The sequence below is a fragment of the Squalius cephalus genome (genome assembly GCF_949319135.1).
Source record: "Squalius cephalus genome assembly, chromosome: 12".
In the NCBI taxonomy this organism is placed as follows: Eukaryota; Metazoa; Chordata; class Actinopteri; order Cypriniformes; family Leuciscidae; genus Squalius; species Squalius cephalus.
The window spans coordinates 26863242-26877201 of NC_137133.1; the positions used below are offsets into that span (position 1 = coordinate 26863242).

Here is a 13960-nt window from a genome sequence, read left to right on the forward strand (position 1 = left end):
AGCTCTCTGATTGCTTTTGATTACTAGGTTACCCATCATCTTCTTAGCAACTCTTACATAGCAACTGTTGTTGTGAGCAACAGGCCAATTCCAAAAGGAGTGTTATATTCTTGCTCTTCTAATGAATGCATATTGGCTGTGTAAATATTGAAAAGTTTGGGTTCAGCAACTTTTATTCAGCAAGAATGCATTAAATTGATCAAAAATGACAGGAAAGACATTTATGTTACAATCTTGAAAAAAATGTGCCAAGGTTTCTATAAAAATATTAAGCAGCACAGCTGTTTTCAGCATTGATCATAAGAAATGTTTTTTGAGCATCAAATCAGCATATTAGAATGAGGATCATGTGACACTGAAGACTAGAGTAATGATGCTGAAAATTCAGCTTTGCATCACAGGAATAAACTACATTTTAAAATATATTAAAATAGAACACATTTATTTTAAATTGTAATAATATTTCACAATTTCTACTGTATTTTTGATCAAATAAATGTAGGCTTGGTGAACATAAGATACTTCTTTTAAGAAATCTTACCAACCTACACTTTTGAACGATAGAGTGTATTTATTTTAAAAAACAGCATTAAAGGAATAGTTCACTTCGAAATGAAAATTCTGTCATCATTTACTCACCCTCAAGTTGTTTTAAACCTGTATTGAACATCAAAGGAAGAAATTTTGAAGAATGTTGTTAACCAGACAGTTGATGAGACCCATAGTAGGAAAATAAATACCATGGAAGTCAATGGGGTACATCAACTGTTTGTTTGCCGACATTCTTCAAAATAGTTTCTTTTGTGTTCAGCAGAAGAAAGAAACTCAAACAGGTTTGAAACAACTTGAGGGTGAGTAAATGATGACAGTATTTTTATTTTGAAGTGAACTAATCCTTTAAGTATATGATCTTTTTAGCAATATAATTGTTTGTAATGTTTAATCTAACCTATCAAAAGGTAAACCCTGATAGGTACTGACAGATAAAGCAACAGGCAGTGTGAGTAATCTGATCTTTAGTGTTCACAGCCTGCACTATTGTACTACGCACAACCAGTTGTAATCACTGTATGTTACTGTAGACAGGGCTGGATCAGAAACATTATCCTCCAGTTACTGGTGCTACCCCTATTGTGCTAGACAAACTTTTATTTTTGTGCACAGTCAAGTCTCTATTTATTATAGAGACTAATTTATATTTTTTATTATAAGGTGATATGATAGATGATGAAGAAATAATGCTAAGTGAAAATTCAAAACAAGTTAGTGGGCGGCATGCTGCCATGGAAAAATAGGACATCCTGAGGAAGTTGTTGAGTGAGGCTATGGTCATAACTGTTTGTTCTGCACCGCGCCTGTCCTCTTAACTCACATCAATACAGTTTTCAAGCATATATGCTCATTTAGTAATTGCAGACTATATATTATGCTAGGTGTTTATTGAAAGTAAGACATGAAACAGTATTTTTAACTTCCATAACGTGAATAATCAGTTTGATTTGGATTGATTCATGTTATTATTAACATAGCCAGTTGATCTTGGTTACATCAGCAGAAAAGAAAACTTGCATCAAATTTAAATAAACTTTGCTGTCTCTGAAACAAGTAACTATAATCCTATAGTTTAAAGCATTTGTTTGTGTGATGTGTCTGTGTCTCAGAAGTTGATTGAGGAGCAGCAGTGTCAGCTGACGGAGTATGAGAACGCAGCGGGTCAGTGTGTGAGTGAGCTGCAGAAGGCCCAACAGCAGGTCCAGTCTCTCCAGACCAAGATCCGAGAAAGCGAGACCAGCAATAAGGTATTGACATCAAATGTAAAAGCTGTTTCATCAAGCAGTCTTTTTGTCTTTTGACTGTCATGTTCATATGGTGTACTGTTGTTTGCTATGTTTTGTTGCTATGGCATTGTTATGTCTCAACGGGGATGAGGATCATTAAATCATTATTGCACTGAGCTCTTTTGTTTGTCTGCACAGAAGTTACAGCAGAGGCTCGGGGACATGGAAAGTGAACTACGTTCTGTCAGAGAATCAGCATGTGGTCAAGAGAGAACAATACAGACCTTGAGTGACTCGCTCAACACTAAAGACTGTGAGGTATGTCTGCCCCTCAAGCACAAAGCAGTGACTGGAATATCAGGCATTCCTCACAGGCTTGAGACACACTGTTTGGCTTTTGGATTTTTAGATAATGGATTAAAAAATAACATTAAACTGTCAAACCATCAAAATTGTTTCTTTTTTTTTTAAATAATCTACATAAATGTCTCAAATGAATTTAGTCTGGGACTAATGTAATATTAATATAAAATAATGTATTTCATACTAGATTACTGATCTCCATCGGCTCACTGAAGAGCAGAATGAGCTTCTGCACTCTCTGAAACAACAGAACAACCATTTCCAGCTCCAGCAGCAGCAGGTGGGAATCCTCCTTCAGTAAAGCTCACAGATCACACTCCTCCAAGCTTCATGTTTTACACTTTCTCATTGTCGACAATGTTTTATTACAGCCACTAGGGAATGACTCCGATAAACCCATTTTGATGACTACAGGTGCTGGTCATAAAATTAGAATATCATCAAAAAGTTGATTTATTTCAGTAATTCCGTTAAAAAAGTGAAACTTGTATATTATATAGACTCATTACATGCAAAGTGAGATATCTCAAGCCTTTATTTGTTATAATTTTGATGATTATGGCTTACAGCTTATGAAAACCACAAAATCAAAATCTCAGAAAATTAGAATATTACATGAAATCACACAGTAATTACACAGTAATCCCATGGTCATTGAACCAGGTTTTGGTTCTTTTGGCAGTGTGGGCAGGTGCAAATCCTGCTGGAAAATGAAGGAAGCATGAAGTGCTCTGAAAATGTCCTGGTCGACGCCTGCGTTGACTCTGGATTTAATAAAGCACAGTGGACCAAAGTCCTCTTTTCTGATGAGAGCAAATTTTGCATCTCATTTGGAAACCAAGGTCCCAGAGTCTGGAGGAAGAATGAAGAGGCACACAATCCAAGATGCTTGAAGTCCAGTGTGAAGTTTCCACAGTCTGTGTTGGTTTGGGGAGCCATGTCATCGGCTGGTGTTGGTCCACTGTGCTGTCCACTCAACGCAGCGTCTACCAGGACATTTCCAGAGCACTTCATGCTTCCTTCAGCAGACAAGATTTATGGAGATGCTGACTTCATTTTCCAGCAGGATTTGCACCGGCCCACACTGCCAAAATAACCAAAACCTGGTTCAGTGACCTTTACTGAATTACTGAAATAAATCAACTTTTTGATGATATTCTAATTTTATGACCAGCACCTGTATATCTGGTTCTCTGTCCCACCGTCCTGACTTCTCATTGGTGCAGGTGTCTGGTGTGGCTCCTAGCCGTCTGCAGGCTGATCTGTTGGACCTCCAGGGCTCTCTGTTCTCAGCCCAGCTTGAGCTGCAGGGCCTTCAAAGAGCACAGCAGCAGGGCCAGAGGCGAGAAGATGACCTGTCCCGAGAAAACCAACGCCTCCAGGCTGACCTGCAGGGAGCCCTGCAGCACCACCAGGAGGCAGAAACACACAACCACGATCTACTTGCTGCTCTAGAGAGGGCTCGCTTTGAGGTACAGCAAATGGAGGAGAAATGGAGAGATGAAGGGAGACAGAGAGAGAAAGAGGTCGAGAAAAGAGAGAAGACCATCCGAGAACTAAAGACCTCACTAGAGCACAAAGAACAACTGTTACTAGTAAGAAATACAAAGAACATTTTGATTATTAGTTCCAGTATTAGTACTGATAGACTTACTGTAAGGATGTAAACTTTGATGCTATATATCAGGACTACAGTGAGCTGGTGGATGGTCAGAAAGAGCCTGCCGGAAATAAAGACAACCTCATCTTCAAGCTCAAACAACGCATTCAGGAAAGAGACAGAGCATTGGAGGTACATAAACACACATTTACCAAACATACAGTATTATTATAATTTATATTAATACAATTATTTTGAATTGAACTTATTTTATTTATTTTTAAATTATGAATTAATAAATATTTCTTTGTCTCCTTTCTTTATAGTTCATTTTCTTTATTTGTCTTAATGTTCTTGAATTATTTGAAGTGAAACAAAATGGCCTTATATACACTAGTACTAAGTTGTTTTTGAATGTTTTTAAAATAAGTCTCTTATGCTCAACAATGCTTAATTTATTTGATCAAAAAACAGTAATATTGTAAAATATAAAATAACTGCCTATTTCAATACACTTTAAAATATAATTTATTCCTGTGATGGCAAAGCTGAATTTTCAGCTATTACTCCAGTCTTCAGTGTCACATTTATTATCATTATCAATGTTAAAACAGAGTTGTTCTGCTTAATATTGTGATTATGGAAACTGTGATAGAATTTTTGTTCAGGATTTTTTTATGTAGTTCGAAAGAACAGCATTTATTTAAAATAGAAATCATTATAAATGCGTCCTTGCTGAATAAAGGTGTTGATTAAAAGAATATTTTGTCTTTATTTTTCTTTTCTTAAAATTATTATTGTGTATGAAATGTGCGATATCAAACTTTCCCTTGCCTTTCTCAGCGAGCGGTAGATGAGAAGTTCACGTGCATGGAACAGAAAGAAGATGAGGTGCGTAAACTGCAACTGCTACTGAGGGAGAAAGAGAGAGACCTGGAGAAACTTCGATGTGTGCTTTCCAACAACGAGGAAACCATCATGGTATTGATGGCGCAAGCGCATCCTGCTTAAAATTGTGAATTCCAGCATTGAATTCATTCAAAACTATTTTGTCTGTGCTTATCATTGCAGAGTCTGGAGTTGTTGCTGCGTGGCAAAGGTTTAGAGCTGGAGCAGGTGTGTGAGGCCTGGCGCAATGCTCAGGGTGTTCAGCGTGAGAGAGAGGAGTCACACATGCGCAGCCTAAGAGAAAGAGACACTTTAATCAGCCAGCTGCAGACGTCACTGCACACACGCACTAAAGAGGCGGAGGTGAACACATGCTTCAGATATATTGCATATCTATGTTCTTTTCAACTTGCTTCATTCCATCCAACATGCAACTTTGCAGGATATGACTTCGGTTCTGCTCAGTAAGGTGTCAGTCGGGTCCAGTGAGGTGGCTGAGGAGCTTAAGTCTCGGCTGCAGCTGAAGGAGCGCTTGTTTCAGGAGCTTCTGTTGGACCGCACCACACAGACTCAAGAGCATCACTCACAGGTCCAAAACCTTCTGAACACCATCAACTCAAGAGAGCAGTACATAAAGGTGACACTCTATCACTGATCTCTAAACTACTGGCATCGTTAAAAATGAATGTATCTCCTGAGCTTTTAATAGCTTTTTAACCTGACACTCAATCTCCCAGGATTCTGCAGGGCGTGTGGGTCAGGTAATGGCTGAACAAACCGCTCGATTGCAGGAGCTACGCAGGCAGCTTGGGTCTTCAAACCCTCAGTTAACCGAAGTCGACACAAAGGCGCTTCAGGATGAGCTCCAGTTGACTCTGCGCAGAGAAAGAGAGGCCCAGAACCAGCTTACCGCCCTGCGCTCCACCCTGGCGTCCCACCAAGACCAACTACAGGCCCAGGTCTCAGATCTAGAGGCCTTAAGCAGGACTGTGAGCGTCAAAGAGGAAATCATCAAGGTTTGTGTTTAGGCTCTGAGTTTAAAATTTGATCTTTTAGTACACGTGTATATTTATCAAGTTTGTTTTTCAGGACCTGCAGCTGCAGTTAGTGGAGCCATCAGGTTTACCACTGGTAGAGCAACTGACCCAAGAGCTGCAGGTGCTGAGAGAGAAGGTGGAACATCACGATGCCACCTGCATTAATCACAAGGTAAGTCAAGAGCGTCAACACAAACATCTGAGCTTTAACAAAACAGACTGAATCAGCAGGCATGTCTACTGTACAGTTTCAGCTTTTCATATATGTACTGTATGATTATTATTTTTTTAAGCAGGCTGTTTTGGATCCACTGGTGCCCATGGAAACAGGACATGCTGATTTTGGAGGTGGGGACAGGCTGCAGTTTGGTCTGTAATGTGGGTTCTCCTGGGCTGCAGAGGACAAATGATGCTTTGTGCATTTCAATCATGTTCATAATTACTAGATAAGCATGTTCTGAGATTAACAAATGTTTGAAATGATTAGTATCTAAAGACTGAATTGTGAATTTTTAGTTATTTGAAGTCACTAGAGCCTCATAGACACTATTGTAATGGATTCTAACAAAATGTTTACTTACCGGTATGTTTCCTCTTATCTGTGTGCATGAGGTTTTTGTTTTTAACAGTGCAATCATTTGTATTTGAGCTCATTTTGTTTATTTTTATTCAGATATTCTATGTAGTTAGCTATACTTTATTCATTTAAAGAGAAAAACAAAAAACGTAATATATTAATTTGAGGACTGCAAAAAAGTTTGCATTATATTATTTTACTGTCACTGTGTGTAACAAAATGGACTCTAGAAGGACTGTAGTACCAAAACATTACAGTTTCACTGTTTTTAAGTGCTGCTGTGTTCATTTAGAATAATGATTTATTTAATAGGTTAAGAGCATAAGTTTAATATATGATAACGAAGTGTGTGTCTGCATGCGAAATAACAAGAACTGATGTTTGTAGCATGTCATATACAGATTGTTTGCACTTAGTATTGAGCTGAATACATAATGTCACTGCCTAACTGATGCCTTTATGGACATTTGCTTGATGTGTGTTGTGCTTTCATATTTAGTTTTCATATTTTTTGTATGTACCATGATCGTTTTGACTCTCAGTAAATTATTTGATGAAATATACTCAAAAGTAAAAATACTGGGTGTTATGGTGAAAACCTGTTTATTCTTTTTATACTGGGACATATATCGGGCCTTCAGGCTGATCCTTTCTCTTCTATATCTTTCTCTTCTCTTTCTATTCTTTCATTTCCCAAAGTCACAAGCACAGTCAATGCCCAAGTTTAAATACGGCACAGTAAACCTAACCAAACACGTTCCCTTTTGTGTGTTTATAACTGATCCATGCAGTATATGCAGCTAAAATATGTAGTTTTCGGATATTACACAACATACACAGCTGAGCTCCTGTGTCGAACACAGTCCAGAATAACAATCCTGTCAATCACTCATTCTCAAAACTTATCAGTAGCTGATTTATATCAATATATATATATATTATATATTTATATCTGTCATGAAATTATAATGTCAAATTGACTCTAGTCATTAGTATATGAATGCAATACACACCAGCCCTTAGCTCCACTTTGAGCATTCCTAACTGTGTAGAACATGTAGCAGCTTCCCTTTTATAAATGCTCAAATTGTAATATTCAATAATTCTAGAATCTAGTTGTCTATAAACAGCTAAACCTCTTTCCAGAGTCCCAGTTTCCCTGTAGTTACAATACAAGGTGCTGATAGATTTAGCATCCCATTAGACATATACAAGTTTTCACTTTATTTTCTAATCCTTTTTTTAAGTTATATGAGCTGCAGAAAAGATTCATATACCACTGAATTTACAATACAGCACTCAAAACAGACCTTTTCAATATTCTGTGGACTTGTGCAAAACATATTAACTTGTACAGTAATGGAACGAAACCAAAACTGGGCAGTGCTGCCGCTCAGGAAATGAGTATTTTTATCTATTTGCTCCTGTTCTTCCTGTCTTTCTGCTTGTTTTTTGTGTGCATACTGGCCTGGAGAATATGTTAGTCACTGAGAGTCAAAATGATCCTGGATAGTTTGTGAATACGTTGCTGATGAAAGGTTACTCAGAGAAGCCCATTGTCAGTAAGACGAGCCTCATTAGAGTATTATGTTCACTAGTCTCCATAGTGACGCATGCAACAGTCAGTGCACAGTGTCTATGTGAGTGTGTGAATGCGTTTGGGTGTATTTCTGTACTAACAATGCAACACTTTTTCCTCTAGGTTTCACATCAGATGATGGAGAGGAGGAGGATGAAGACTGTAATAGTGAGTTTGCTGACAGTGCCGAAGATGAGGAACGCTCCAAACTGACTGCTCAGTCTCTGCTCAGCATACAGGTATGTCAACATGCTGAAAGCTTTATAGTACTGTATGTACAGTAGTCAACATTTGAAGTGGATCAAAACCTTTCATCCAAGCTATACATGAATTTTGAACAATACCCGTTCTTGTCTTAGGACAACTTTCATTAACTTTTTTGATCCACTTCAAATGTTGACTACTGTATTTTGGTCATAGTCATAAATATATATTTTTATTAGGGCTGTCAAAAGATTAATCGCGATTAATCGCATCCAAAATAAAAGTTTGTTTTTAATAATATATGTGTGTGTACTGTGTATAATTAAATTTGTATATATAAATACACACACATGCATGTATATATTTAAGAAAAATGTGTTATTTATATATAAAAAAAATTATATTTATATATAATATAAACTATATAAATATATATACAGTATATGTATGCAAATATTTCTTAAATATATACATGCATGTGTGTGTATTTATATGTACAAAATAATTATACACAGTACACACACATATATTATGTAAACACAAACTTTTATTTTGGATGCGATTAATCGCGATTAATCTTTTGACAGCCCTAATTTTTATATAGGCCTATGTCTGAAGATATAATATATAAAGCAAATCTGAAACATATTTTGCATTTACATTGAACATCACATATTTAAATTTAGCTATACTATACTATAGTAAGTTGCAGCATACAAAAAATATTAAATTCTACAACCATACTGACTTATACTATACAATCGAATTGCAAGGCACATTTATTTACATAGTATATTGCATACACAGTGGTAATTAAAAGTGCTATATGTTATAAAGGGAGAGAATTTTTTTTAAATATCAATATAATTTTTTTTAAAGGAAATATAAATAATTAAAAAATGTATGCAAAATAAATCAAAAAGTACATAAGAGAAATAAATGTAATATATGTTATATACAATAGTAATAGTATAAGTAATCATAGTAAAAATCTGCTATATTATACCAGAGTTATAAATATTTACAATATTAGCTTTTAATTTTATATTTGCAGTTTTCATTAAAATTTTAGTTTAATTTTTAGGTGTTTTGAATAAATAAATAAATGAAATATCCTTAAAATTAAAATATATAAAAATTACTTTATGATATATAAAATTATTTTATACTTTATTTGAGTTAACAAAAAGTTTTCCGTTTTTTTTTTTTTTTTGTTAATTTAGTTTTGGTTAACGATAACAACACTGTACTATATATTACACAATAACTGTACTAAACTGCAGATGTTATTGCAGTCTTCCATAAGACATCTGCCTGAAGTGTAAAATATCAAGAACAACATTTAGGTTGAAGCATCTTTTTATAAGACATCAAATGTGGATTGATGCATGTAAAATGTATCATTCTGAGTGCACTATATACAGAGGCTACAGTCATGTTTTATTTTGAAGTATAGCACAGGTCTCCTTATCATTTTCCTAACCATAGTCTTTCTCCTTTCACAGAGCTGTGATCAGCATACAGGTCTTAAAGGCTGCCAGGATGCTGTAGCTGAAGGTCCGGGCCTGACCGAAGTCAAGCTACTGGTGGAGCAGAAGAGGGCAGTAGAGAGAGAACTGATGGAGCTCAAGTCCCAGCTGGAAAAGGCTGGCTTCTCCTCTCTCTCTCAGATGAGGTACAGCTATCCATATAACAAACATAGTTACAAAGGCTATTTTGCAGTGGAAAAAGTGTGAAATTATTTGAATGCGTGTGCTCCTGAAACAGGAAAGCTTTCTTTACTCTACGCTCTGAAAATGAGGAGCTCAAGAGACCGGTGACAGGAAGAAAACCTCAGAATGATGGACTGAAGAACACATCAGATAGGTCCGATGGACAACTGGTGGAAGCATTTGGTACAGAGGTGAGTTTGACTTTACATCTGAGGGTAAATATTGTCCATAGGTTTTTACTGCTAACGTTCATGCATATTTGTGTTTCAGCCTAATGAAAAGGATTCGGTGTGCCTGAAGTCTGACCTTGAGCAGGTCCAGCAGGAGAGCAGAGAGCTTCAGGAGAGACTCATGGTGTCAGAGGCCACAGTTCAAGCTCAAGCCGAACAACTCAAAGATTACAGAGAACTGCTCAGTGAGTGTAAACACGACATCATTAATAAAACTGCTGGCAGAAACGATTGTTAATGAAGGGTTTTTTACGCATAATTGCCTAAGATAGTCAGAATACCTTTTGGCGAACACACTCTGAACACAAAATGAATAACGAACATATGTAGAATAAACATAATTTTATTACAATAGTGTACTCAATTATAACCATGTTTAGTTATTTCAGGAGATAATTTTTTTTTTTAAACAAGGACCCTAAAAAGTTTTCAAGTTGTTTTTTGTTAAATGGTGATATGTTTAAATGAATATATAAAATGTTTGAATATTTGGTTTCATTTTACACTTTCTTGTCAACTAAAATATTTTTGTCGGCTAAAATTAGATGCATGAGTTAAATGAACTAAAATGAGTAAATCTGACATCATGAAATACTATAATAATTTAAAGGGTATTTTTGTCATAAGTCTATGATTATTACAGTATGAATATTAACACTTACTAACGCACATAAATAGAAAGCTTTAAATGAAAGGTTTATCTGGTCATTCGTTTAGCGGAAGCATCAGTACAGCAGGACAATAAGCAGGTCCAGGTGGACATCCAGGATCTGGGTTATGAAACATGTGGCCGCAGTGAGAATGAGGCAGAGAGAGAAGACACCAGCAGCCCAGGTAATCTCATTTGGTGTTACCACTAGGGGGCATTCATTTCTTAAAGTCATAGTATTTATTTTTGTTGCATAGTACATACTTATCTTTGTTGCATTCATTTCCTGTTATCCCTGTATAGCTGCTTTGAAACAATCTGTATTGTAAAAAGTGCTATATAAATAAAGGTGACTTTTTTTTTTTTTTTTTTTACTTTCTGAACACAATATCAAAATGTACTTCTTGCTCTTCTGCAGAGTTTGATGATCTGGAGCTGTGCACATCTCTCTCCTATCGTGATGGCGACTCTCAGTGGTGGGGTGGTCCCAGCTCAATGAACTCTGGGAAGACTGAACATGACGTGACGTACCTGCAGCAGCTGGTAGAGGACATGCGCGGTCAGCTGTCCCGATCTCAGGCTCAGATCCGTAGCTTGCAGGCCCAAACGCGTGATCAAACTCCAGTCAGCACTCTTCGTAAGGTCAACTGGGGCTTGGATAACTCTGAGGCACAGAGTACAGCTGAGGAGGACGAGGGCTGGCAATCGTCTGACGGCTTCGGTTCTCTCCCCCGCCAGCCCAAGCAAGACCGAGAGCTGCAGGAGCTCGTCTCCCGTGTGACGTCACTGGAGGAGCAGCTCAGGAAGGGCAAAGGTCAAGCAGAAGATGGCAAGGCTGTAAATTGGCCGGGGTGAGTTCATTTATGTAATAGTCTTGCAGGACAGCAGACTTTACATTGTTAAATTTTACAAGTTTACATATATATTGAATGTATATGCCTAAGATAGGCATATATCTTGCCAATAAATGTAACATTAATTGCAATCACTTTTAATTTGCGATTATGCAATTTAAAACAATATTACATTTAATTTATATTGCCTTTTTATTGTTTGTGTTTATTTGTATTTGTATGTGTGTGTGTGTATATATATATATATATATATATATATATACAGTATATAGTATTAAATAATATTAAATTTAATATATTAAAAGAGTATAATAATACATATTAAAATATTATATATATTAAAAGTGATTAGTTGCAATTAATCTTACATTTATTTGTATTTATATTAAATATTTATGTAACCTTGTAACATTTCAAAATTTGCAATGTAATACAGTATTATTGAAAACAATATATATATTACATATTATATTACTGAATACTATATATATATATATATATATATATATATATACACCATATATAGTAAAAATGGGAAGATTTTTTCCCCCTTCTGGAGCACCCAAACCCATTGTTTGTGAGTACCAGATGCGCCTCTGGTTGAGATATTTCTCTGATTTTGATTAATATATATAGCATTCAAAAAATTGTGCATTTCAAGTTTTAAAAATACACCAAGTTCAAGATTACAATTACATTAAATATAAATACACATATGATTAATCGCAATTAATCACTTAATTATTGATTAATTCTTTAATTTTTTTTAAAAAATATGACATTTAATATATTACATTTTAGAAATGTATATGTAGTGTAATATAAAAATATTTTATTGCGAATAATCCGTTTATTTGAACAAGTTTTTTATCAATTGATAGCACTAAAATTTCACACCATGTATTCTCACTCTAAGTAATAATGATGCATAATTGCTACTCTCACCTTTCTCCCTGCAGTAAGTTTGACACGCTGATCCAAGCGCAGGCCCGTGAGCTGTCTCACCTGCGTCAGAGGATGCGGGAGGGCCGTGGCGTGTGTCATATTCTGACTCAGCACCTGGGAGACACCACCAAGGCCTTTGAAGAGCTCCTACGCTCCAATGACATCGATTATTACATGGGACAGAGCTTCAGAGACCAGCTCTCTCAGAGCATCTCCCTCGCCCAGAGAGTCAGCACCAAGATCAGCGGCCGTGAGTGATTCATGCATACTTACCCATATACATCTGACTGTATCTCTAAATGCCTTTCTGTAACAAAAGCATTTCATTATTTTATCACTACAGGGGATCACTCTGAAGTTCCAGATGATAAATCAGGACATGAGCTGCTCGCAATACGGTGAGTCAGCTGAACGTTTAATTGATCACACCTTGTCATTATACCACTTCAGAACTGAATTACGTTTCCCTTTGCTGTCAGTACACCAAATCAGCCAGAACATGTGATGAGCACAGCACATGGGCCATATTGATTTGTGGAGATTTGTTTCATATTGACTGACTGTACTGACACAAATTTCCGTTTAAACTCCCAATAAAGAGCCTTTGAGGAGTGTTTTTGCTCAGCATTTTTCCTCAGTAAAGTCTAATTGCTTGCAGTGCATTTAAAGTATGTTTTGTGTGTTCATAAAGCAGAGCAGTTTGTTATGTAATGATTCATTTTGGCAGTGCATGCCTTTGGTGGAATAACCACAGAGCATTTTGGCGTCCTATTGACTTGGACACCAGCTGTGATGAGTTTTCACCCAGTAAGCATCATGGAAAGTTCGGTCTGTGCTGAATAAATCAATGTGAGAGATTATTTCAGTAATGAGACATGGTCAAGTCTCAGGCCATATAAATACAAAGCACTCAAAAAAAAAAAGTTAATCCAGTTATACTGGATGAATGAATCAACATTTGGGGTTAACAAAGCGCAGTGTGTGTAAAAAGTTTGTAAAAACAGAAAAACATTTATAGGAATGCACTTACAGAGGAAGCCTCTGGGATAAATTAACCTTTTAATTGGGTTTAAAATGTAAAGCTTGTGTTTTGATCACAACACTAATAAGTTATTCAGAAAAAAAAGCATTACCAACAGGATTGCATGCTAAAGTTGAACAGTCAATTACGTTAAATATTGTTATAGTCAGAATGGAACTTTTTTTGTTGTTGCCAGTTTTACATTTAAATCTGTTGACATGTGACCTTCAGTATTGAGAGGTTGTTTTTTTTGTTATTTCTTTTCTGTTTCCGTTTCTCTTTTCTTTCATAATCTCTTCCCTTACACCTCCATCTGTAACTCACTTACTTCATTCTACTCTTTCACGGGCACTGAAGTGGACTTATTTGACTTTGCCCGCAGGCCGGTTAAGCGATGCTGTACACTAATGCTAATGTGAACTGTCAGAAGCTTGCAACATAATGTCACCGCTAGTTCTAGGGCATCTCTGAAATGTTTAGAACTCATGGGACATTTGAACAGAATTCATGCCCCCATTCCCCT

The 13960-nt window shown here is 36.3% G+C and overlaps 1 protein-coding gene across 10 annotated transcripts in view; it reads left to right on the top strand.

Moving 5' to 3' along the window:
* pde4dip (phosphodiesterase 4D interacting protein) overlaps nucleotides 1-13960 on the top strand; it is a 73989-nt gene that overhangs the window by 34685 nt on the left and 25344 nt on the right. For 9 of the 10 annotated variants that reach the window (XM_079888417.1, XM_079888418.1, XM_079888420.1 and 6 more), the window contains 19 exons: nucleotides 1662-1799; nucleotides 1977-2096; nucleotides 2329-2421; nucleotides 3368-3736; nucleotides 3829-3933; nucleotides 4585-4722; nucleotides 4813-4992; nucleotides 5072-5266; nucleotides 5367-5645; nucleotides 5719-5838; nucleotides 5960-6014; nucleotides 7946-8061; nucleotides 9532-9701; nucleotides 9794-9929; nucleotides 10009-10153; nucleotides 10686-10802; nucleotides 11036-11468; nucleotides 12431-12666; nucleotides 12760-12814. In XM_079888417.1, the coding sequence (XP_079744543.1) occupies nucleotides 1662-1799; nucleotides 1977-2096; nucleotides 2329-2421; nucleotides 3368-3736; nucleotides 3829-3933; nucleotides 4585-4722; nucleotides 4813-4992; nucleotides 5072-5266; nucleotides 5367-5645; nucleotides 5719-5838; nucleotides 5960-6014; nucleotides 7946-8061; nucleotides 9532-9701; nucleotides 9794-9929; nucleotides 10009-10153; nucleotides 10686-10802; nucleotides 11036-11468; nucleotides 12431-12666; nucleotides 12760-12814 (3200 nt within the window). The remainder of the gene's footprint in view (nucleotides 1-1661; nucleotides 1800-1976; nucleotides 2097-2328; nucleotides 2422-3367; nucleotides 3737-3828; nucleotides 3934-4584; nucleotides 4723-4812; nucleotides 4993-5071; nucleotides 5267-5366; nucleotides 5646-5718; nucleotides 5839-5959; nucleotides 6015-7945; nucleotides 8062-9531; nucleotides 9702-9793; nucleotides 9930-10008; nucleotides 10154-10685; nucleotides 10803-11035; nucleotides 11469-12430; nucleotides 12667-12759; nucleotides 12815-13960) is intronic. The other variant, XM_079888413.1, reaches the window with a different exon arrangement.